At 42.0% G+C, this 26,633-nt stretch overlaps 1 protein-coding gene across 8 annotated transcripts in view; it reads left to right on the top strand.

Moving 5' to 3' along the window:
* Positions 1-26,305, top strand: part of ephb3b (eph receptor B3b) — a 75,870-nt gene extending 49,565 nt beyond the window's left edge. Inside the window, exons 4-16 of one of the 8 annotated variants that reach the window (XM_084723258.1) lie at positions 450-605; positions 1,630-1,965; positions 4,696-4,820; positions 5,443-5,605; positions 6,158-6,266; positions 8,257-8,309; positions 8,492-8,614; positions 11,672-11,919; positions 12,710-12,925; positions 14,332-14,481; positions 15,867-16,066; positions 20,753-20,908; positions 24,493-26,305. In XM_084723258.1, the coding sequence (XP_084579384.1) occupies positions 450-605; positions 1,630-1,965; positions 4,696-4,820; positions 5,443-5,605; positions 6,158-6,266; positions 8,257-8,309; positions 8,492-8,614; positions 11,672-11,919; positions 12,710-12,925; positions 14,332-14,481; positions 15,867-16,066; positions 20,753-20,908; positions 24,493-24,601 (2,144 nt within the window). In that variant the 3' untranslated portion in view covers positions 24,602-26,305. Of the gene's footprint in view, positions 1-449; positions 606-1,629; positions 1,966-4,695; positions 4,833-5,442; positions 5,606-6,157; positions 6,267-8,256; positions 8,310-8,479; positions 8,699-11,671; positions 11,920-12,709; positions 12,926-14,331; positions 14,482-15,866; positions 16,067-20,752; positions 20,909-24,492 lie in introns of all 8 variants that reach the window. The other 7 variants (XM_084723254.1, XM_084723257.1, XM_084723255.1 and 4 more) reach the window with 7 other exon arrangements.
* Positions 26,306-26,633: the final 328 nt, after the last annotated feature.

Genomic DNA, 26,633 nt, shown 5'->3' with positions numbered 1-26,633 from the left:
TACGTAAACCTTAAACTACTTCATGGCCTCTTTCTAAGCTAGATCTGGGCAAAATACAGTCCACTGAAAGGTTCTATCATGAGCACATGGAAATATAACCATTCAACCATCATCGGGCCTTTCTTTTGAAAGGGGTCAGTACATCTTTTAAATTAAAATGTAACTTTATTCTGTACATCCATATCATATCATGTTCTCTTTCTACTGTTGCTGCTGTTATCGTTATTGCAACCTGTATCCAGCATGTGTGATATACCAAAAAAATAAAAGGTTTTGGACCTTGTCGTATTTACCCTGCTATCAGCTCATAGACATTTAGGTATGTCCTAGAACACTTCTGACTATTTCATTATTTGAGATTTGGCCATTATTATTATTATTATTGTTGTTGTTTTGTTATTGATATTTACACTTTTATATATCCATTTTTCTCTATTTCTTTCCATCAGCTTGCAGCCCCGGCACGTTTAAGTCCAAACAGGGAGACAGCCTCTGCCTGCCCTGTCCAGCCAACAGCCGTGCCACCTCAGGAGCAGCCAACATTTGCTCCTGTCGGAATGGCTTCTACCGCTCAGACACCGATTTGCCTGACTCCCCATGCACCAGTAAGTAAAGGCTGCTTTCAACTGACTGTGTTACGCATGTTTGAAAGTCATATTGAAAATGACTAATGCTGTTTTTGCAGTCCTTCTCTAACTTCTGCTTGTTGATGTTCCCTGTCAAAGTACAATCAAAATAAAAGAAATCAAATTCATTGGTAGCCATAAAACAAAATTTCTGACTCTGGTAAATGTTCTCCCAAACTTCCCTCTTTGAATTGTGCCCTCAGTGGCTGATAAAAGCCCTTGGGAATACATTCCCACCGCACCACACCGATGGCAAACAAGTCTGCTTGCTTTCCCAACGTAATCAACAAATTTATCATCAAACCCCTCCCCCGCCTCTCTGTGAAGTCTGCTCTCTGAATCTGCTCTCGCTGCTGCCACAGACAGTTGAGGAAGACACTAGCGGATCTTTTCTAGCAGCAGTGGCTTCGTTAAGAGCAAACACGCACACGTAGGAGCTAATTCATTCGCTACTGAAGAGAGAAGATCCTTTTTTTCTGTTGCTGGGGTGGGGGGCTGATTCTCCCACAGTGCAGTGAGAGATAAGGCTCCAGTAATTGGATAAGAATTGCCAAGGCTCTGCCAATAGTTTGTCTCTCGCTCGTCCCCCCCAGCACTTTACACACACACAGACACACACTGACACACAGAGGAAATGAGCATGCAATTCAAATTTGAACTCCTGTCCTCTTTTTTTCTGAAAAATAAAACTGCTGGAACAGTCTCTTGTTATGTGGAAGAAAAAACATTCTTGTTAATGCATGAAAAATGTACTAATGCCACAGCACAAGGAAAATTCTTGGGTCATGAATTCTGTTGATAGCAGCTATGGAATAATGAATGTTTGTGCATATAATGATATGTAAACTGTGTTTTGCAATACGAATCTCCGTCTATTGTCAATATGTCTCTGTTCTGTCACCAAGGCAAATTTCTTTACACCTATTGTGCACGGAGATTAAATTCATTCTCATTCCAAACCTATTTTCCTCATCTCATCCACGCTTTACCCTCCCCTTTACAGCTGTTCCTTCCGCACCACGCAATGTCATTTCCAGTGTGAACGAAACCTCGCTCGTGCTGGAATGGAGTGACCCACGTGACCTGGGTGGCCGCGATGACATCTTCTACAATGTCATTTGCAAGAAGTGCCTTCCCGAGCGGGGAATGTGCTCGCGGTGTGATGACAATGTCGACATCTCGCCGCGCCACCTCGGCCTAACCCAGCGCCGGGTGGCCGTCCGTAACCTACAAGCCCACACGCAGTACAGCTTCGAGATCCAGGCGGTCAATGGTGTTTCCAACAAGAGCCCCTATACACCTCAATTCTCTACAGTGAACATCACCACAAATCAGGCTGGTAAGTAGAAACTCAGCCTTGTGGCTACCTGTCAACGATCAATATTGAACTTGTAGGCACTGCTGACTTTCAAAGACTGGAGAAAAAAAAAAGCACAAAAGAATGTCAGAGAATACGGTTAAGAAGTAGAGATCAATTTCTTGTATGCACGTAGGAGTGTGTTACATATTTTCCCTTTGAACAGGGATTGAGAAGGAAGACATTCTTCTGAATGAGCTTAGAAAGGGACCTTTTTCACACGCCCACAACATGCTCTGTACTAACACTGCTACAAATAGCAATAGCGAGGCAGTGTGTGTATTCAAAGTGTTGAACCCTCAGTATTCTAGCTGCCCACTGCTTCCAACCCACCGCTCCTCCAGCCCACAGCAACAACAGTAACTAGGCCAACGTAGCAATCAGTGCTGAGATGAAATTTCATGGGTTCAGAAGACTGAAACCAAGCTGACGCATATACAGAATAACTGACGGTAGTAATTATAAGCTAGTGCATATGCCCCTTATAACACAGAGATGAACAATGTAAATTGAATGTCAAGGTTAATGATTTAGGAATGTACTGAGGCTCCAGGGGCAGGGGTGAAAAAAAATAAAAGGACATGAGCTGTATGTGGTGGGGCACCAGTGTGCCAAAAGTTATGTATTTATGGTAAAACAGTCCCAATCCCTGGTTTACATTAAATTGTTTCATTAAGTGACTCTAAGTACGATAACTGCTGTACCTCTGTAATAAAAACCCACTGGGAATTATTCAATATTTAACCATTTAGAGGCACATAGAGGCCAACTAATTTTCCAGCATGTAGGGCAGCCTATGGCACCTGTTTGTCCTGTTTTGACCACTGGAACGGCACCCTAGAGAGCACTCTACCATGTTGTCTCCTCTGGAAAGCCACTCTAGAGGACACTTAATCATGTTTGATCTACCATGGGGGCATCTAAGGAGGCACTTTGGCGGCATTTTTTTTCCAATCTCCATTGGTGGTAGAAAGATATGTGGTTTGGTTAGTGTGTAGATGGATATATCTTTTTTTAATTACTGAAGAAATTTGGTAAGTTTAGTTGGTTCAGTTGGCTTTAAATGCCCTCAATAAATTTCCGTGTTGTGGAGCTTACTCTGCACTTTTGTTCTTGTGAGTTGGTCTCTTTGTTGAGGTTCTCCCAGGGCTCTTAAGTTGTGCCTTGGATGTGTTTAGTCGCTATGTTAAATTTGCTGTTACTGCAGGCTGTGACAACACCATGGATTATCCCTTGCTCCTTTCCCCCATCATCCTTCTCTTCTCTCCATGGCCTTGTCCTCCTCACCTCTAACCTTCCTGCTCCTGAAAGCTTTAGGAATGCCTTCTGTTTGTGGGTCTAGGACCCAAAGGCCCTACTGGGCCCCAAGTGAGGGCCTCATTGTTTTATGAGGGGTCTGGTACTGGGCTGACAGGGACCACTGTCCTTCCTTGGGTGCTTGGGGTCATTTGGGCACAGAGAGAATAAGGTGAAGGGAAAGGAGGGGCCAAGAGAGCATCAACTGTGATCAGATTATCCCCTGGTGTAGTCCCAAGACCATCCCTGCATGTGCATTCACCTTTTAAGAAGCAAAATAAATACTAAGGCGGTGATAAGCCCCGGAGGCCACCTCCATGGTTACTGCAACTTCTTCTCCCAGAGGAGGGCCCCTAATCCCCTGGCTGGAGTAACCAGGGGATCTGTCTAGGAAGCATTGTCTTCTGGGGGAGAAAGAGAGACATGGAGGGCCTGGGTGGACGGGGTTGGCCTGGGAGGGAAAGAGGCAAGGAAAGGGAAGGTTTGGGACAGAAGGATGTCTGGTCACAAATACAGGCAGCAGAGGAAGAAAGGAAACACAAGGGAATTGGATCAAAGAACTAAAAACTGGGGATTAAAATGCTTGAAGGGAGGGAGAGAGATGGAGGTCTGCAGTGGTGAAAGGGATGAGGGAAAGTTGAGAGTTAAAGAGGACAGTGTGGAACTTTATTTCTGAACAGAAGACACCACTGGAGATAGGCAGTTAAAGTTATGAAACAAAAGCGATGGGGTAGACTGGAAGGAGGGAGTGAGTCAGAGGTACAGAACAAGTCTGAACTTAGAGAAGAGGAAAGAGAGACAGGGAGGCAGACAGCACATGTGAACAAAGCACAAAAAGTCCAGGTGGGTGGAGTGCCAGTGTGTTTTATGCTCTTCTGTGGATCCAAGAACCGATGCATGCATGTCAATGTGTGTATTTGTGTGCTCCTTTTATAACAGGTGTAGTCTATATTGTGTCAGTCTATTTGCTTGTGCGGTACAACTACGATTGCTGCGGAGAAAAAACACGACTTCCTCTAAATTAAAGAGCAAAAGTGCAGTAGTTCAACAAGCATGCAGTTAAAAGTGTGAAAAGTCTACATCTTGGATGTGTGTGTTCCCTAGGCTTGCCTACAGTTGGTGTATGGCAGAGGGAACTGCATGTACCAGAGACTTATCCATCAGTTTTGCAGTTTGATTCTCTTGTCACAGGAGAATTAGACATCCCCTCTCTCTCCCCCTGGGAGGGAGACTTTGAGCATTAGTGGGGAATGGTTCTGCATACTAACTATTGGCCAAAGCTTTTCACAAAGCCGACAGCCTAAGACTTTGTGTTTGGGCTTCTGTGAACACACAAAGGGCATAGAATTTGAAAAGGCATAACACAGAAACTGATAAATAAAGCAGATTTTCCTCTATTTGTTTTGCCCTGTGCAGCTCCGTCTGCAGTTCCCACAGTTCACCTGATGGCGGCCACAGCGAGCACCATGAGCCTGTCCTGGCTTCCTCCAGAGAAACCCAACGGAATCATTCTGGATTATGAGATTAAGTACCATGAGAAGGTAAGCGGCAATGTAAGTCAACGCCTCTAATTCAATCCAATTTCATTGACTTGCATGCTCTCTGTTTCATCTGTGTTTCTGTAAATGTGGGAAACAATGCCTCTGCTGATAAACACATGGTTGCAGTGAGGCAAGTCACTATTTACAATCTTAGCCTGTATGATGATCCTCCCCTACTCATTCCCCTCTTCACATCCCTCCATCCCTTCTTCCTTTTTCTCTTTCTCTCTGTCCAATCCTTTCCCACATTTCTATTATGCTCTGCCCTTTTCTGTACCCCTAATTCCATTTCTCCCTCTTGCCCTCCCTCTTATCCCCCCATCCTCTCACAATCCATGCATTAGAAAGTTTCTGTTTTTTTTCCCGGGACCCAAAGAGTTGCGACTGGATTCGCCTCTGGGAGAGAACAAAGACACTCAGTGTATATCTGCTCTGGTTGTTGTCTTGTCCTTCTCCCGTCGGATTGTCACACCGGCTACAATCTGCCTCTTTTCGTTTCTCTCTCTCACTCTTGTCTCTGTATTTTTTCAGTCTCCTGTGTGGTGAGACTGGTTAGGCATCAGAGAGGGATGATGATGATGAATGGGATTGCTTTCATCACTCACTCTCTTTGTCTTTGCAGGATCAGGGTGAGGCCATTGCCCATACCATGACTGCCCAGCGGAGCAACGCTCGCATTGAAGGTCTCAAGGCTGGTACGCCTTACGTGGTACAGGTCCGTGCCCGAACAGTGGCTGGTTACGGCCGTTACAGCAGCCCGGCTGACTTCAGCACCAACCTGCAAAGTATGTTACTCCGATACCTACTTCATTACCCAGGGATATATTGAGATATTTGTGGCTTAGCTGCAATACCGCTATAATAGTGCTGTGCATAAGCTTATGAACATAATGGAGGCTCAAAAGCTTATAGAGTCAGAAGCTACTATGCCTATTTTTCATGCAAAAAGAACTGAAATCCTTGAAGAGAAATTGACTCATGATCTTGAGAAAATTTAGCATTTCTTAGCAATCAGTCAAGGTATCAGCCTCTCTCTTCCTTTACGTCAGACTAATCATTACGAAGATAAAGTAAAAGAATTGAATAGTCTATCATGCAGTCTTCATAAATGCATTTATTAGTTCCAGGTTTACTCTCTGCTTAATAGAGCCTGAATAACACAAGGGCATGGTTTTACTGATGTAAGCATACAATTCTGAGTTAGGCGAGAGAAGCATACAAGCCTATAGTAACACTTACGGCACAGTTCTCAACTGTACAAATGGATTGTAGCCTGTGTGGATGTATGTTTGTGACAAGTTCTCCAAGTAACCACTTTTTCTCCTTGACCCCTAAAGCTGACCCTCCAAAGTCATGGCAGGAGCAGCTGCCACTCATCGTGGGATCAGCCACTGCCACCTTGGTCTTCATCATTGCAGTTGTGGTCATTGCTATCGTGTGCCTCAGGTCAGAATATAACTCTTCTATCAGCCTCTCAGAGTCAGACATCCCATTTACATCTAGTTTTAAAATGTGATTTGTATCCAGATATGTTCTCCAGATGACAAAAAATTTATGTTGATGCAACATATGAATGCTTGATCATAATGTGATCAGATCCAGTTCATTTGATTGGTGTGAATACTGTGTACCATGTCCAGGTCCACTTGAAAAGGGGTCTTGTGTGGAGTTCATGTGTACTTAGGCACAGTTAACATCAGGTCTGAAAACTAACTGTACCAAATCAAAGAAGTGGACTTGGGACTTTGTGATTGGCAGATTTTTTTACACCATAGCAACAAATAAAATAAACTCTATAAGGTGATGATGCAAGTGTACTCAGGTAGAGAACAACGCTACTAATGTGAAAGCTGGCTGGCAGGAGATTGAAGAAGGGGGCAATCATACTCAGGCACAGGAAACAGCAAACGTGAAAATGTCCTGCATTTACTTTTGTGTGGCCTACAGAATATGTTCAAACAGTGAGGACTTGCAGATGCATTCGAAGGAAATATTTTTCCTTCAAGTTCTAAAAAAATGAGATAGCTTCAAATGTCAGCTTTGTTTGCATGTCCTCCAAACCACCCCAGAACAGTCTCCGTGGATTGCTATGCCACCTGTGAGGGCACTGAATGCCAGATTAGCCTTCTGAATCTGTGAGTAGTAAACAGCTTTGGCCAAAATGCTACTTTGCTCACTGGACACAGCATGGTGGAGCAGCTGTTGGACCTGATAGGCCTGCCCTCATGGCCCAGCACTCAGAATCAACTGTGCGGTTGCCCGACCACAAAGAGCCCAGATGCGCCCCTGTCTGCTGGGCCCAATTGACTGGGAAGATGCGAGCGGCTGCTCAGACCTTTCAAAAAGTCTGACATCACATCAGCTGGGTCTAACCGCACTCGTTTATCCTTATACCACTCATTTGTCAGGCAGCAAATGCAGTGCGTGTGTGTATATGTGTGTGAAGGGTTGGCACCCACTGCTGACTGGCGCCCACTGGGTTCCCTCCACAAGCCAGTTCAGGCAGCGGCTGACAAGCGTGGGCATCGGTCACGCTAGACTGAATAATAATCTCCCTGGCTCCCCCTCCTCTCCTTCTCCCTCCTGCCTCTTCGTTCTCTTCTATTTTCACACCGCTACATTGTGTCTCTCTCAGGGTCTTGGCTTAGCCGCTGCTGCTCCGACTGCCACAGAAGTAGAAGGAGAAAATAGTAATAACACAAAACACAGAGCTTCGGCATATTCCGGAACCGAATTAGAATTTGAAATAAGATGCAAATCACCATCGGGTATTATTGCCCTGGTTACTGGTTAGACAACAAAGGAAGCACATTAACATGTAATTTCAACAACCCAGCCCCCTCGCTCTGTCATCGTCTTTGTGCCCCCCCCCACCCACCCCTGCTTTGGTGCAGAAGGGACACATGCAGGAAGATACAGAAACTGAGATACATCATGGGTAAAAGAGAAAAAGAGAGAAGAGAAATGGATAAAAATGGGAAGGAAGAATGACAAAGGAGTGAGAGTCCATAAGAAGAAAATAAGAGACAGATTGAACTGAAATGAACAGTGTGATGTCTGTAGGGAGAAGGAAGGCGAGACAGCTGAGCTTGCTGTTTGAGTGTGCCTTTGTCTCAGCTGCTCATTTTGGGGGGTACCAGGAGCGAATGGCTTTCGTTCACTGCTTCAGACAATGGTATGATATCCTTTTGTTTAGACTCATTCCAGTCTAAGCAAATATGAATCATTTTACCACCAATCTTGATCTATAGCATATCCCTCATTTCCAGTGCAAAAAGACAAGGCATCTTTACAATGCCACATTGCAGCATGGCTACGTCTCTGCAGACATTATTAGGAATCTGTTTTCTCCTCTTGCTTTTGTTCCTTTCTGGTATTTGCACCATGCTGTGTGGAGTCCATGTGACTCAGTTTGTGTTTTCATCTTTTCCAACAGAAAGCAGAGAAACGGTTCAGAGTCGGAGTACACAGAAAAACTGCAGCAGTACAGTAAGTCTCTTTGCTGAGATGACCCTCCCTTTTGCATTATTCACAATAAAACAGCAGGCTTGATCAAAGATATCGCTTTGATCTACACTTGGCTGGTTTTCAGAACTTTTCATAATGTAAATTGAAATTTTGCTCGATGGCATAGATTCACTTTCCTGTTCTTGCCACTGAATCCCCAATAGTAACGCCGGGAATGAAGGTCTACATTGACCCCTTCACCTACGAGGACCCCAACGAGGCGGTGCGCGAGTTTGCCAAGGAGATCGACGTCTCCTGCGTGAAGATCGAGGAGGTCATCGGCGCAGGTAACCCACCAAAGCTCCTGAGCTACAGGGGGAAGACTGCTAGTCACCTCCAGGCCATTCCGTTAGAGGACTTCACACCAAGCGGTACTTTCACTCAATTCATCGCTAGCCCTCTCATTGCTCCCTCCCCTCCCACACTCGTCACCTCTTAGGAACCCCCTTTTCCAGTATTACAGATGTGTCCAGCACTCTCCTTACCTGTATTTTAAGCATTACTAGCTACAGTATGTCCTCTTTAAATTAGCCTGACTCACAGTCCTTGCACCCTTAAGTTGTTTACCATGCCATGTGCATTTGGAGTAGCTGCATACCTTTTGTATGGTGGATTATCATTTAACCTGTGTCCTTAAATCAGAGACCAATCCTGGAACAAAAGAGATGCTGTGCAAAGATGTTTATTTATTTTAAAGGTCCACTGTGTAGGATTTAGCAGTATCAAGCGGCGAGCTTGCAGATTGTGAACACTCCCTTTCCAAACATGTAAGAAAACCTATGTTTGCCTTGAATGTGTATAAAAAAGTGAAAGAGATCTAGTGTTTAGTTTATCCATTCTGGGTTACTGTAGAAATATGGTGGTGTGTTCTACAGAGATAAATGAATGAGACATTTATTATTATTTATTAGGTAACAAAAACATAATGTGTTTTCATGTAACTCTAATGAAAACACACCTATTAATATTATGTTCCATTTCTGCCATATTCTGCCAAGAGATCCCCATAAATCTTACACACTGGACCTTTAAATAAAAATGAACCAGCAGCCATTTCTAATTGATTAAAAATCTCCATGAATCTAATAGAAGCAGGTTTTGGACAGTGCAAGCCCCATACAGACAGGATTTATTTCTCTAGAGGACATTTTAATCCTGTGCAAGCATGTGTGCAGTTTTCCTCTTATCTTTTTCTGTATTAATTACAGTTGTATTGTTTTTTGGCACACTTATTGGCCTTGTATTTTTTTTATATATGCTTATATGGATAGACACTTTATGTTTTAAAATGTAACTTTGAATACTTGCACATGAAGTTCCCCACTTCCAAGTTTTGAATTTTCGCAGTCTTCCACATTTGAATTCCGGGAAGTTCTGCAGATTTTACACAAACCCATTATTTGATTTCTGGCATAAAGGTGTTATTGAAAGCTCATATGGAGAATCTGATTCTACAGGATCATCAAATAGGTTATCGTTATCTTATGTGAAGTGGCCAGGGGGATGTGTTGTGTTGTACAGAGCAATGTCTGTTACCAAGGAGCAAAGCTAATACTTGTCTCCTGCATCTCCCTGAAATATGAATCCTGTCTGGATGGGGTGCAAGATATTAGAATGTTTCTAGTCCAGGATTGGCTGTCTCTGACCCTGCCCACTTTTCAGTGTCTTGAGAACCTCTTTATTAAAGAGGGTTTCTACTGGATCACAATATTTGACCCCTTTATCTAGCACTCAGGCACATTCAGACAGAATCAGGCATTGTGGTGAAAGCACCAGTTATTTGATTCATTTGAGTAAGGGTATTCCATTAAGGCTGCAGTGGTGGTGGCCAATTGGGATGCAGAAAAAACATGAAGTGATATGCAGTGGAAAAGTTGAAACAGAGAAACACAACCCACTGTCATGGTGCAGTGGCCAGTCACGTTAGTTAGCAATCAGATTGCTCTACAGTCAGCATTAAATATCTCTGAAACTGGATGTGTACCTTGCTTGGTTTATTTTGCATAACCAGCTACATCTGGCTCACCATTTATACTGTAAAATGGCCCAAGAAGCCTTCTTTGGTTTGTGTCCATTTGCTTAGAGAGAGCACGCAACAGTGGTCAAACAAGGTAGAGACTGTTTGGGGAGAGGGACCACTTGTTGCGAGAAAGCTTGTGAATCAGAGAAATACAGCGTTATTTCATGATTGTTTCAAAGTGATTGTTCTAAGCACAAATAAACACCCCTGCACACCCCCACACTGCCGCTCAACCCTGCTTATCACTTCAGCACCTGATTCTGTCTGAATGTGGCCTTTAACTATGTGGTTGTCCCTCTTTTAGGAACCCTCCCTAACATGTGATGTTGTAGATGTTGTAGCAAAATATTTTATGTATTTGATATATTTGATAGTAATATCTCTGCTCAAAAGCTGCAGGACTGTGCCAAGTGAGGTTGAGTTTCTTAGCATTGTATCTGAGCCAAAATGGAAGACGTTGTGATGGCAGAGATGGGAGCCCCTACTACTGCTTCTGCTACTACCATTACTACTGCTACTACTACTACAACAGCTCTTCTACTGCTGAGGCTACTACTTGAAACCCGTCGCTTCCCAGCATTCGCCTTTAAAGTGACGAACCCTCAACCCCTGTCTTCCCTGTCCCCTTCCTCTCCTCTACCCCCCCCCCTTCCTCAATCCATCCCTCCATTCCTCCATCCCCTCCCCTGACTTCCCTCACTTAATCACCTTTGCACTCGTGTTGACACACATCGCTCTCATCGCCTAATTTGTCTTGCATTCTCGCACACGCTTGGTGTAGACTCTAAACGTAAAGGGTCCATGACCCCGAGAACCCCCAAGCTTCTGTCTCCACCTGTCTCCTCCTCCTGTGCCCGCTTCACCAGCCAATCTGAAGCTTAGCACCAGCCCCTCCTCCCTCCTCTATCCCCCTGTGCTCCTCTCACTCCAGCACCATACTTTACCCATTTTTTTTTTTTTTATTTCAACATGCGTTTTTTTTTTTTTTTCAACTCTACATCTTCTCACATTCCGTCGCCATGCCTCACACTCACCACGCTGTTTCCTTTAATCCGTAGTTTAACAGCACAAAGTCACTGTATGCTCCCCCCTATCACCATCATCCCCTGACACTGGCCTAGAGTTGTGGCTTCTCTTGCAGTTCCCCCTGTCCCACCCCTCCTGCTACCCTTCCCTGGCTCCTTGGTTCTAACCAGTTAACTGTCCCCTCTCCCCTCTTTTCCCCCACTCTCCTCCACTCTTCCGTCATTCCTCTCTCCCCCCTCCCTCTTTTTCTCTGTCTCCTTCTGCTGTTTCTCTGGCTGTCTCACCTGGGCTCTCACAGGAGAGTTTGGGGAGGTGTGCCGCGGTCGCCTCAAGCTGCCCGGGCGGCGGGAGATCATCGTAGCCATCAAGACTCTCAAGGTGGGCTACACTGACCGCCAGAGGCGAGACTTCCTGTCTGAAGCTTCCATCATGGGCCAGTTCGACCACCCCAACATTATCCGCCTGGAAGGTGTGGTCACCAAGAGTCGGCCAGTGATGATTGTGACTGAATTCATGGAGAATGGGGCACTGGATTCTTTCCTACGGGTGAGAAAAACAGGCACTGACATTCACATTATAGAGGGCATGTATGTGACACAGTATATGGAAGTCACTAATGTTTCACCCAACAAGTGTTAGCGTCCAGTTTCAATGCTGCAAAAACACAAAAGTGCATCTAAAATGAGAAAGAGCTGCTGTGTGATTGATTGTACAAATAGATTAAACAATACATCGGAGCTTCTGGTTCTGGTTGAAAAGTGACATCTATGTGCAACCTCTATACACAAGAATAGATCTAACAACATCTTGTAATCATGTAAAACATGTGTTTGTGATTTTATCAATAAAACAACGCTACATAAGAGTAACAAATAATTCCATAAGGATCTGCGTGATCTTGCTTTTCGTTATCTCACTTTCTTTGAAGCCATAAAAGGTCTTCTTAAGCTCTGCTGCAGAGCCCACAATGGATATCTGACAAATGCTGCATTCAGGCAATTGGTGACATTTACAAAGAGCTCAGTCTCCAATGAATCACTGCCTCAAAGTCACATCATACATTGTCTGCCGGAGAAAGGGGAGTGATACAAGGTGATATAGAGAAGAGATCAACAGAGGATGGATAGGTGGAAAAGACGAATAGGTAGAAAAGAAAAAGACAGTGTGAAGTGGGAGATGATAGATGCAGGTAAGAAGACATATGTAAGAGACACTGAGACGTAAAGATAGGTAGGACAAATAAAGCTGGAAAAAAGATAAACATATTCCTTTGAAAAGCGACCTTGATATACAATCAAATTCATCCTTGTCGTTCTGTCTTTTCCTTTCTTTCCAGCTCAATGACGGGCAGTTCACAGTGATCCAGCTGGTTGGCATGCTGCGTGGTATCGCGGCAGGTATGAAGTACCTGTCAGACATGAACTACGTGCACAGAGACCTGGCTGCCCGGAACATCTTGGTCAACAGTAATCTGGTGTGTAAGGTGTCTGACTTTGGCCTGTCTCGTTTCCTCGAGGACGACCCCACAGACCCCACCTACACCAGCTCCCTGGTGAGTCAGGATGTAAATGTGTGTGTGTATTCATGTCTAAGTGTATTCATGTTTGAAATCAATGTTTAAAGGTGCTACATGTAATGTTTTAACATCAATACATCACTAATGTGTTAATTTTAGCCCCCTTTACAAATTAATCTACAAAATATCCAAGTATGAGTGCATTCGGAAAATAGATCTGTGTCAAGTCTGTTCCCACATGACATGACCATTTTGAGCAGAAAGGGAGTTTTTTTCTTCTCACTGGGAATAATAGGTGGGAAAAATAAGAACAGTTGAAACAATGGACTAAGGCAAATATACTGCAGCTGATTTCATGTGTATTGCAGACACTGTGACATCAGAGTCACAAAATGCCTCCAAAGGAGAGAATTATGGACACTTTTGAGAACCATAAAGTGTTCTTCTGCTTATCCCCAAAGGAGAACCCTTTTCAGTTTCTGATTTTTGGAGGTTCCACTTAGAACCCTTTCAGAAAGTTTTAGCTAGAACCCAACATAAAGGGTTATACCTTGAATCATCTGCAAAAGATTTTACCCAGAACCGCCTATGAGAGGTTCTACAGGGAACCCTTTTATGGTGTAATGGTTCTTCCCAGGACTCTGTCTATTTCCCATTAACGGTTTTATGTAGAATCTTTCAGCTGTCTAAGGGCGCTACCAAGAACCCACCCAAGGGGTTCTACCAAGAACCTTTTTATATTATGGTCTAAAGATCCCTTGTTGTTGATCCTTGAAAAACTCTTTCTTCCAAAATGGTTCTTTGGATGAAAAGGGGTTTTTATGGAACCCTTAGTCTTACAAAGGCCGGTGAAGGCTCCCTTCTTCCAGTGAAAACCAGCTAAAGCGTTCTGAATATGTTGCAGTAGTATCATGAAACAAGCGATGAAGTCTGATTGAAAAGTCACTTCCATCTTGCATATCCTGTTTACAAAAGCAAGAAAAAGCAACGACTCCCAGAGCAATGTCAGGGAGAGTGAAAGATGACAAGTCTCCTGGTGACAGGAAACAATCGTTTTAATTGGAAAGCGTGTGCTATTTACTTTGAATCACTGCAGGCATGAAATACCAATCACCTCACCTACAGCTCAATTTGTCTGGTAGTTTTATGAGAGGATTATATGAGGCTGATATATTGATGTTGAAAACTACAGCTTGTAGCACATTAAATATTCTTATAGCTTCATGTGTTTGTACATATCATTATCTGTAGCTGTGTTACTAACCTTGTGTGTATGTATGTGGTGTTTGGGTTCTACAGTCTGCACCCATGTGTTGTGCATCAACATTTCCCTTAGACTGTGTTTACTCACCCTCTCTCTTCCTCTTGTATGTGTGTGATTCTGTGTTTGTGCTCCATCCCTCCAGTATTTCATGCTCACCTACTCATTCGCATATCCACAGGGAGGGAAAATCCCCATTCGCTGGACGGCTCCCGAGGCGATTGCCTACAGGAAGTTCACCTCGGCCAGTGATGTGTGGAGCTACGGCATTGTCATGTGGGAAGTGATGTCATATGGCGAGCGGCCGTACTGGGACATGAGCAATCAAGATGTAAGCTGTTATGAAGATTTTATTTATACCATGATGTGATATTTGCATACTTAAAAGTTACTCTAGTATTTTTTGACTTGGACCCTTTTCCCTTGTTTTTGCGTCTAAGTAACTATGGGGACAACAGTTTTTTGAAATTGGTCTAGTATTGATTTTGGCCTTGTTTTGCCGCTGACATGCTCAGATTGCTATTTGGAAAGGATCATTACAGAGACAGACCTTTTGTAGTGTAAAATAAGTTTGTTTAACCAGAAACAGCTATTTTATTGCTCTCACCAAATTATTCAGATTACCTCTGCAAGACCATAATTTTAACATCATTGTCATCTTCATACAAACTTGACAGAAACAAACTAAAACTCACCAAAACTGTCTTTACTCATCTCTCCATTCTTCAAACAATCAGTGACTCTAGTTTGGTTGAAATAAACCCTTAATTCACATTGTCAGATTTGAAAATATTCTGGCTCCTTGCTACGTCTCTGATGTCCGACCTCCCTCTTGCTCCTCTCCTGATATTTTCACATCTAACGTTAAGGGTTTATTTCGACCAAACCAAAGTCGGTGATTGTTGGAAAAGTGGAAAGACAAGCAAAGACATTTTGTTTTTTATTTCTGTCAAGTTTGAGTGAACATGATGTTAAGATTATAGTTTTTCAAAGGGAGTCTGGTCAGTTTGGCAAGATCAATAAAACAGCTGTTTCTCTTTTAAAAAAAAGGTCTCTCTATAGGGATCTTTTCCATAATGATGTCCCACATTTATAATGACAATCTGAGCCTGTCACTGGCAAAAACAACCGCTTTCAGTGAATGTACTTTGGCGGTGCGTAGTGGCTGGAGACAGTGCACTGTAGCTTAGTTTTGTTTCATCTGGCTGCAGCGCTCTTCCTCAAAACCAGATCAGTTTCAAAAATTGCTGTGTCCATTAGTCACAAAGAGGCAAAGACATGGGAAAACAGGGTCCAGGTTGAAAAATACCTAAGTTATCCTTTAATGTGAAATGCACAGTATATTAATAATTTATAAGAAAAGCTATTCAGTTGAAATGTTCAGCATTAAACAGAAGCATTTTGCAGTAGAGGATATAAATGTCGACGTTTAAAATTGTAATAGTTTTCAACCACTTTTTCTATCACTGTCCAAAAGCCATTCTCTCTCTACATACCCACCCACAACTACCACTCAACACTAATCTTTCTCCAGCCCTTATTTCCCTACAGCCTTTTTCCCTGTTTATCTCTGACTCTTCCATCATTTCCCTCATTCATCCTCTCCTATCCTCCCTCTTTTCATCGACCCCTCTCTCTCCTTGCGTTGTCCGTCCTCCCTCTACACCGTACTCCATGATTACAAGTGATTGTGATTTCTCTGCCGTCCTTCCTCAGGTGATAAATGCCGTGGAGCAGGACTATCGACTGCCCCCACCCATGGACTGCCCCACAGCACTGCACCAGCTCATGTTGGACTGCTGGGTGAAAGAGAGGAACCTGCGACCCAAATTCACCCAGATTGTGGCCACGCTGGATAAGCTTATCCGCAACGCTGCCAGCCTCAAGGTGGTCACTAACAGCACACAGTCCACTGGGTAAGCTCAACTGTAATATTAGCATTTTTTTTGCTGGTAATGATCGAAGTAGACTTTAACTGTGATGCTCTCAGTTTCCTTGAAGGTCCTTATTGAGTTTTCTGACAAACAGCAATGCTGTCTAATTATGGTAAAAACGAAAAAGCTGAGAAGATGCAAAATTTCAAGTCAACTTACTTCAACAGATTTTTCAGTTTTGAGTCCATTTAAAACAACTAATAATGAATGCTGAGATGATTTACTCCGGGTTACTCCGAGTTTTAGAAAAAAATGTATTTCAAAAAATGTTCAATAAACTCATTAAAGTGAGAGTGAATAATGGATTTAATATTTTCAGTTGCAACCATTTAATTTTCAAGCATCCAAATAATAACAAATCAGTTTCACAGGTCATCATGAACAATTTTTTAAATACAAATTTTGGGTGGGTTTCTAAAACTCAAAGATTCAAGTTTATCGAAAGAAGAAAAGTAAATGTTAAATACTTTCCAATAAGGGTCCATCAATTAACATATAATAAAATAATTATTAGTTAAGTAATGTGTTTGGTAATCTTTTACTATGTAAACTATGGTATTAATTTATACATCATTTGATAGTTTATAAAGATGCTATTAACATTAGGTAATACCACATTACCTAACAGTTCATAATACTATAATAAGCATTAAGTAACTGTTAACAAATGTCTCTTGTTAACATTTATTAATGGTTTACATGTTAACGTAAAATAGCTTAACTCTGAACATGTTAACTTGTTAATGTTACTTAATGCTTATTAAAGTGTTAATTAGCTGTTAATTAATGCTTGTTCCAGGATTAACTGCTGTTAATAGTATCTTTATAAACTATTGAATCATGTATGAATTGATACTATAGTTAACGTGAACACTATTAGCAAATGATTACTAGACACTTTTGTTAACTATTAATTAACTGTTAGTTAATTCCTAACACTGTATAAACTAATGTGAATTGATGGACCCTTATTGGAAAGTTTTACCATAAATTACATAAACAAAAGATTACAAGTCGGCAAAACTTTGTTTAATTCATTTCAAAACTAAAGAGTTTGAGTTTGATGACAAACTTAGAAAATCTTGTAAAGGCCTTGAAACTATGAGTTTTCTCCACTTTTTTTTTTACAGTGTAGGGTTATGTAAGGCTGTTGCAGGAGACCTACTGGACTGATAGATTACAGTAATAGGTCATTAGATTATTGAATGAAATCACTTGACTTTTCAGCCGTGAGAGAACTGGCTGAAGCCGCTTCATTTGCACCTGAGCCAGAGCGGCCGCGATAATGATTTCCATTGTGCAAATATTCCTTATCCGAGTTGATACAGTGTACGTGAGTCACTCTGACTCAGCTGTAACAATCTCTTCTATAAAGTGCACACATTTCTTCCCATGCAACTCTTTAATTCTCAACAAATGCAGCCTGGGCCATTATGCAAATCCAAATTACCATAGCTCAATACAGCCCTTAAAGCAACTCCCCCGCCAACTGGGAGCTCAATCAATGATGTCACATCTACATTTAGCCGCACTACTTCTCCCTGAAACCTGTTTCTTGGAAAGAATTTGGAAGAGAGGAGGTGGCAGCAGAGTTGGAGCTGACAGGGGAGGGGGATGACCTACCTATCTGTCCCTGCATCAGGGTCTGTCTGTCTTGAGGGAGGGCCGCAGACAATCCTGGTTTGGGCTCATGGGGGAAACCAGGGTCTCGGTTGGCCACCGGAGTGACGTTCTTAGAAGATTAAGCTTGCGGTTAATTAGCTCGATTAAGGCGATGCAAAAAAGAGATGGGAGCGCCTTTTAATTAGCCACTAACGAGATTTTAAACGGGCCAGCGGAGAGGTGGCCTCCTGCCGACAAACCTAACAAGGGAGAAGTGAGAGATGATACCGTCGTCCTGTTCGGCATTGAAGGGTGGCTGGAGGTTAGCTAGCACTGTCTGGCGCAGAGGTCCTTTGATTGTGTGTGTTGTGTGGACTTGACATGACTGCTTATTGCTTTGAAGTTGTAAAGCGTAATGACTAATTGAGCTTTGGTAGTGTCACACTTCTGGCAGCAGCGCCATGAATCATTTCTGTGTTTATCTTTCTACTGTTTAGTGTCTGCAGAAATCACACTTGAGAAATGAATCACACCCACTGTCTAAACTTCTTAAACATGCAAAATAGTCTAACCCTTTGGAGAAACTGCAACAGTCCTCGCCGCTGACCTTGAATTTAGGCTTGGCCTGTCTCACTAGCTAGCGCAATATATTATCCAGCTTTCCTGCTGTGTTTCTGCTTGTGGCTCACATGTGGCCAGCAACTCTCTGGACCCTTTTGAAGCCAACTTTGAAGAGAAGGAGGACTAACAATACTCCATTAAGAGAAGCCAGAGTCTGGCGTTAACGACGGCCTGAGGCCTTGAGCTCCAAAGCGCAGGCCTTATTAAAAATCACTCCATCTACACCACTCAATGGAGCCTCTGTATCACTGTTATTAACTCTCCCTCCATGCCTTTTCTCTTTTCTCCCTCTTTTCTCTCTCCATTCCTCTTTTAATTGTTAATGAATCTAATGCCATCAAAAAGGATGACAGGGATCAACAGAGCAGAGAGGAGGGGAGACAGTGGCGCTCTTTCAGTTAGCCCGCTCCCTCATCTGTTTCTCCTCCTTCACCTCTCCACAACTCCCACCATGTCTCCCCCCTCCACCTCCACCTCCACCTCCACCTCCACCTCCACCTCCCATCTCTTGTTCATCCGCTTCACTTCGCTCTGAGTTGTAGCACAGTTTTATTAAAACTCCCAAGGTGGCCTCTCTATCTGCAGCATTGATCAGCGCACACTTTCTTCTTTAGAAAGGCCCTTTTGGGCTGTCAACAGGTGCGCAAGAACATGCAAAACACACTCAAACACATTTTCAGGAATATACACATACACTGATAAGAGAAACTAGCACACGACTTAAAGGGATAGTTTGGATTTTTTTTTTGAAGTGGAGTTGTACGAGGTACTTGTCAATAGTCAGTGCACTGGCTACATTAGATGCCGGTGGCACACCTCCAGTTTAGTGAGGCAGAGAGCAGTACCAGCGTGGAAGCAATGTACTGCTGTGGCCAGGGTCAGCAACAAAAGATATTAAAAGGTCCACCAAAAAAAAATTAGTACCAGTTTAAGTGTACATTATGTTTAAAATTTTCACCACTTTGCCCTCAGACAGCCTTTTCAGATGAGAAACAGCTGTTATATCAGCCAAGTCTTGTTCTTTTAAAACTAACCAAACTCCAGAGGCAAAATCAGTCATTTTACCTCACAGAGCTTCTGGACTACTGCTGTCTCGATCTGTTAATTTGTTTGTATTACAGTGTCAGGTTGGTGTTTTAAAAGGATAGTTCAGATTACCCAAGTCACATGATGACACAGACTAACAGACTGGGGCAACTTCTGTGAGGTAAAAGTGGAGATTTTTGCCTATGGAGTTTTACTTAATTTGAAGAGAGTGATATTTGGCTTAAGTAACTGCGGTGTCATATCTGAAATTCTATCCTTTTTCAGCTGGGTGTTTTTTTAAGTTGCTAGAATATGTTTTGTTGCTGACCCTGTCCACAGCAGTTTATTGCTTTGCTTTGGTGCTGGTAGTCCTCTCTGCTTCTCCAAACTGGTGGCGTGCCAACCGCCATCTACTGTGACTAACACACCGACTCGTATCTCATACATCTTTACACTATATTCACATCCACACACACATGCACGTCAAACAGTGTCCACAGGTTCGTGAGTCAGTCCCACAATGCAGCCACATACAGAAGAACAACATATTTGTTTACATTCCATAGATATTTCTCCACCGTCACAAAGTATTTCACCTCAAACACACCCTGAGATAATGTACTTTAAAAGCAACAACAATGATCTATAAAGAACGTGGCATACATCCTACTACCATGTTCATACAGGCAGCACAAATCTGATTTGAGCTGTCCAGCAAAACCGCATGGAATCCAATCTTTCCAGATCAGATTTAAACCACATTTGTAGTTGGTTTGAAAATGCAACTCAGTACAACCACTCAGATTGGGTTTCATGTGGCAGTTTTTTTTTTCTGATTCCCCATGCAACACAGTGACATATCATTGCAACAAAACAAGCAGCTAACCAAAAACAGGAAGAACACATTGGAAACATTCCACGTTCTTACATTACAGATGCTGCCAAATAAACGCTTTCTTGACAAAAAAATGCGCCCTTGGTTACTATGACACATGTTGCTGTAATGATAGGAAATGATTATAGTTTCCTAACATAAATCTGATCTGGTTCCTTGTAAATTACAATGTGGGTAGTCATCATTCAAGATCATATTTGACATCTGCTCTGTGAACACACACCAGCCTCACCAGCTGCAGCGCCAGCATCCACCACCCAAGCCTCCAGCCAGTCTCTCCAGTCATAAAAGTGCCCCCCCCCCCATTCCCCCCAACACGCACACAAACTCCTTACATGTGGAGGAGAGGAGAGGAGAGGGGAGAAGAGAGGAGGAGAGGTGGAGAGATGGAGAGGTGGCGCTCAGCGGGGGGCGTTTAGGGGTGAGGTTGGCCGATAGAGGCGGTAGAGTGACGACCTTAACCCTCTCTCTCTCTCTCTGTTTCTCTTTCTCCCTCCTCCCTCCCTCCCTCTCCCCGAATGTAGGGTATCCCAGCCCTTGCTTGACCGCTGTGTGCCAGACTATACCACTTTCACCACTGTGGGGGACTGGCTGGACGCCATCAAGATGAGCCGCTACCGTGACAACTTCGTCAACGCCGGATTTGCTTCCTTTGACCTGGTGGCCCAGATGACAGCAGAGTGAGTGGAGAGGGAGTGGATTCAGCTAATCAGGCCTAAAGTGATTGACTGGGCTGAGTTTGAGAGTCAAATTAGTGTTACTCAGATTGACCTTGAGGGAATAAAAATAGTCTCATGGCTAAATTAAACATGATAAGATGTGGGAAAGGAGCTGTGACTCGGCTCAGATGTACAAAGAATAACGTAAAGGACAAAAAACACACATATTTTACTATATGGGTACATTTAGCAGACATTTCAGGAATACATTTTGTTGTGCTATGCTGATAAATCATGCCTTGAAGACATGCAGTATCATGCCTTTTACTCTTCCAGTATTTATGCACACATAGACTGGGTTGCACTAACAAAGATTAATTTAATCTACAAAAGCTGGGCTGTAAATGAGTAAATCCAGATTTAAAATTAAGCAGATCACTGTAGCACAATTTAAAAAGTAATTCCAATTTAGTAATCCAACTTTATTCATGTAAACCAAAATTAAATAGAGTTTAATAAATATGGAGGTGCTTGTCTGCCTATAATAAAATAAATAAATACATAAATAATAAATGAGCCAAATTAATGGAGCAATGTGGCTAAATTATAGCAGCAGTTTTAACATATCAACTGGAGTGAAAGAAAGAAGAGACCTATCATAAATCTCAATTGGTTTGAGTCTGTTCCTTAACTTTCTTAATTCATCTCAAAAAGGCAGCTATTTTAAAAGTTAAACCTCTCGTGAGTAAGTTTAAAGTTAATACTGGATCACATTTTAAATTGGAATTGAAAGTTTTAACTCTTATCTATCTAATCTAGGTTTATAGTAATTAAATTTAACTAATTTTAAGATAGTTTTAGAGTTCAGTTCAACATAATTTCATGTTAAACCATGATTTAAGTGGGTTTAAAAATTAGTTCTTATTGGTTGAACCCAGCCATAATGTAGAAAAAAAAGAAATGCTAGTTTTAAAAAAGGAATATGTGAGATATACTGGCAATACAACTTGACAAGAGACATGAGACAAAGATTATGCAGACCCACAAAATGAGATAACACAAGATTCTCATGCTTTTCCTGTAATTTGATATATAATTGAGGAGGAGAGGACTGGTAATAATCACATGCTTCAGATGTGAATTAGAAATTTACAATCCACAGACACACAGTGTGACGGCGTCGTACAATTTTTCAGCAAACAATTGTAGCTGCTTCCATGATATCCAGTTGACCTTGACGACTCACCCACCTTCTGCCGTGTTTACAAACAGGAAATGATGTAATGGAAGTCATGGAAATTGGAGGCCAGTGATGATCAAATAAATGAATTAGGATTATAATGATAAATAAATTATCCTCATTAGCCGCATAATAGGCAATGGAGGTGGGGGTAATTTGTTTCAATTTGGCCAGGCTGACAGGTGTGGTGTACTGTGGCTCTCTGTTGCCCTTAATGGCCAGTAATTCCTCTAATGGTGCCCATTTATTATCATTTCATCCACCATCGCTGCTCTGATGGGGATAGCGAAATATGAAAAAACAAAAAAACACCATTTATTTGTGTGAAATTGCGGTGATGCGCCCTTATTTGGCTTCGGAGAGGATGGATGTGCAGTGTGGATTTGAGTTTGTGTGCACATGCATGGACTGTATGTGTGTGTGTTTGTTCATGTGTGGGTTTTAGCACACACTTGTGTACTACAAAAGATGAGGCCACAAAGTCATTGAGACAAGCAGAGTGTATGGTGTCTGTGTGTAATATTAGATTATCCAGTATTTGTGTGTGTGTGTCTGTGTGTGTGTGTGAGCAAACGGAGAGGACGCAGACTGTGGCAGAGCCCCAACAGTCAGCTAATCGCCGCCCCAGACGCCGTCCGATCTCTCCTCAGCTATCGGCTGGGGAAATCAAACAAGCGAGCGGAAAAGAGAGGTTCTCGTGATATTATTCTACAGTGTTAAACCAACATGGCCATGATGATTAGATTATGGCGTCTGACTAATGAAGGCCAGAGCAGGTGCACTCTCCCAGGCCTTTTTTTAGGGTGTAGTAATGTCAACTGTATGTCAACATTTTCATATTTTCTCACTGCACCCTTCACCTGACGTTAAAGAACACACTGTATTTGGTGTGAGCCCTTCACTAAAAGACACTAACACTTTATCATTAATAAATGGTAAATTGATAGTTTATTAAACTTAAGCTATTAGTTGTTTTAAACAATGAAATAATTAATTAATCAGTAATTATGACTAATACTATAATTTGTAATTTTATCATTAGTCTGTGTAATATAGAAGTAGTTTATAAAATATTGCATCATAGCTGATAAGATGCAATGACAATAAGAGTCTGATTAATTAGTAAACTAACAGTTTATTGTTGCAAATATTGTAACATTTTATATACTATATTAAGTATTTGTTGGTGATTTGTAAATCTTAAATACATCCTTACATAGAGAGAGGGACCAGATATTTGTAACATCTGTTTTATGGTCAATAAACTAGAAATGAGTTTGTATGTGCAAGTAACAGACTTTAGTTTGTCAACCTAACTGATACCTTATGTGCTTATGTATGTAACTTATGTTACATTATGTTACATTACATGCTTATTTTAGCCCAAAGCATGTAAAGCATCTTTTCCTAAACCTACGCAAATGGTTTTGTTTCCTAGTTTTTGTGTGCATAATTTGAAACTTTATCTGGAAAAACTGATAGTAGAGGGGTTCCTCCCAGCATCATAATTTGAAGTATATAAGGCCGACCAAGCTGCTGCATCTATTACCTGGATGATTACTGTAAAATTGCAACTGATATTAATAATATTATATATATGGTTAATATATACTGAGTAGTGTATGTGTAAATATTATTTGAATTTTGATTTAATAAAGTTGCAGCTGATGTTTATAAAATTTTACAGTGCTTAATAAATGCTTAATTAAGTTTTGTTAACAGTTAAGTCAATCAAGTATTAACTAACTGAGTTTAACAATCAATTTATCACTTACTAATGATGATTATGAGTGATTAAAAGATTCATTTACAGTTTCCAGTCTTATTTGCTGTAGGTTTTCATGGATATTTTTAAGCACTGAATAAGTTGTGCAACAGTGGGCAAATTAAAGCTGATTTCCTGACACTCAGACCCATTCTAAGTATGAATGACATCAGTAATCTGACTAATATCTTACATAAAAAGATCTTCTGCCTCCCTGTTTCTATAACTAAGTGGTGTGGTGCGAAGTCTGCCAGCTGCTGAACAGTAGCTAAGTTTGCTCTTTAATCATTAACCATCACATCACGGCCCTTTGACACCTTCATCTTTCCCACCTGCCGGGCAACAGAAGTATGTTAGAGCCACTATAGCTGGATGAGTGTCCCCATTTTGTTGACATACCCTCTGTCAACCATTTTTCGGGTGATTTGCCAAGGTGCTTGCCTGCCCCCATTCCCACCTGGTCCAGTATGTGTTTACTTGCATGTGAAAAGTGAAATCTGCACTTCAACTGTGGACATGTGATGTTTGCCTACTTTTCTTTTTTTTTACGACTTGAGCCACCTGTTCTTATTTTCTTCTCCTTCTCTTCTCGCTTCACAGGGACTTGCTGCGGATAGGGGTAACGTTGGCCGGCCATCAGAAGAAGATTCTTGGTAGCATTCAGGACATGAGACTACAGATGAACCAAACACTTCCTGTCCAGGTGTGAGCGACGGGATCACACAGACAGACCGATGCAGTCGAAGAAGGACGGACAGACAGGAAAACAGGGGAGGAACTGTGCCAGAGAGAGCCATTGGAAAACCCTAGCTGCCTGACCCATCTCTGCCAATTAGACGCTATGAAACTGGCTTGCAGTGCCTCTGACTATTTTGTTTTTCTTTATTTCACTACCACTACCATTTCCTGTTCCTGCTTTTTTTTGTTATTCGTCATTGTTTCTTTTTTTCCATCCAATCAGAATTAGCGTGTTTTTGAAAGAGGAAGAAGCCCCCTTATATCCCATGCGTGCCTCACCAGCTCTGGTGTGGGTTGACGTTTGCATGCATGTGTGTTTTAGTGAGGTTGGCCTTAGCCCTGTAACCGAAACGTCACACTCTGATCCTCATGCAAGAGTCCCTCCCCTTGATCTCTCAACCCAGCTTCGATGGACATAGAAGAATGAACACCCTGATATGAAAAAAGCATAAAATACAAAAAAAAAAACAAAAAAAAACAAAAACAGAGGACCCAAGGAGATAGATAGAGGACAGTTCTTTCCCTGATAGAAGTCGTTTTACTGTGCACGTGTGTGTTGTTCTCCATCTTCATATTGAAGGTGTGTTATCTAAAAGGGCACTTGCTTGCTGGAGGAGGGTGAGGTGGTGGAAGAGGAAAAATTAGGTCAAAGGTCAAGAGGATGACAGAGGTTGAAAAGGTTGAAGGAGGGCAGCCACATTTTTGGACGCTTGTTTTGGCTGCCGCGTCCTCAGCAGATGACCTCTTCACCCTGACCCTGAAGTGACTCAGGATAGCTCCGCAGCTCGGGATCATCACCTGCTCATCATCAGCTGTGTTTTTACACATGAAAATGTTTTATTTTTGTTTGTCCACACCGCATTCTTTTTTCTTTTCTTGGTTTTCTTACACATTTTTTTGGGAGATTTGTGGTTTCAAAAATGGCCGGTCAAACCTAAGTAAACCCCCCCGCCACTGGACACTTTACGTGATTAAAGGGGGACACAAGGACTGTGGCAACACTATAGAAAGACCACTTGGCCTTTTTGTGTGCGTTTTTGTATGTGTGCGTGCGCATGTGTGCGTGTATGTGTGACTAAGTGTGCTTGGATGTGCGGGTGTGTCGAGTTGCACACAAGTATACTGTACAATACAGCTTACGCTATTTGCCACCGTGGAGAATTAACGCATGAACTGAACCGTGACAAGGAGCAAATATATCTGAAACAATTACGCTATATTCTGTGGACAACTGTTAAACATTCTTTTTTATTGAATCCAAAAAAATGAACTTAGGACATATATATATATAAAATGATATATATATATGCATCATGCAGAGACTGAGAGAAACCATGACGGACACCTTACTTTCTACTTACTATTATCTGGATTTAGAAATAATCAAATCTTGTTTTAATTTCTTGACATCCTGCCCTATGTATTTATTTGTACCCCACCCCCCCACCCACCACCTACACCCAGATGGACTTCAGGCCTTTTGGGACAGTGGACTTGGAACAATCAGAAGGAAGAGACACTCCAAGAGGATTCACCGAATGAATTGATGATTATTAAACAAAAGAAATTGCATATAAAATTGGATATTGTATTTTTGTTGTTGTTCTAAACAGCCTGTACATGTTTTGTAACAAAAATACGATAAATAACAAGAAAAATGGTGTTTTGACAAAAATGGAAGTGCTGTTGTGAAATGTTTGATTCAGAGTGAAATTAACAGAAAGCAAAGGAAAAGTCAGGAGGTAGAGAGGAACAACACCCATGGTTAGACTACTGGTAATAACATGTCGCCCTTTTGCTCTCCGTCCATTGTTGTGTGAGTGTCTGTGTAGGTGTGTCCAAGTCTGTGTGCGCCACCTGAACTGGATATTAAGCTTCCGCTAAGCGATCCATTCTCATCCTCAACATAAAGAGCATTTGTGAAGCACTGAGCTGTTACTAATCGTCTTCCAGGCACATTGTTTTCAACTCAAAACCTCCTGCAAACCGCTCGAATGCATCTC

This window comes from Lutjanus erythropterus, chromosome 7, assembly GCF_056507025.1.
Source record: "Lutjanus erythropterus isolate fLutEry1 chromosome 7, fLutEry1.hap2, whole genome shotgun sequence".
NCBI lineage: Eukaryota > Metazoa > Chordata > Actinopteri > Lutjaniformes > Lutjanidae > Lutjanus > Lutjanus erythropterus.
Note: the sequence above shows the minus strand (reverse complement) of the source record. Positions and strands in the feature narration are given on the sequence as shown.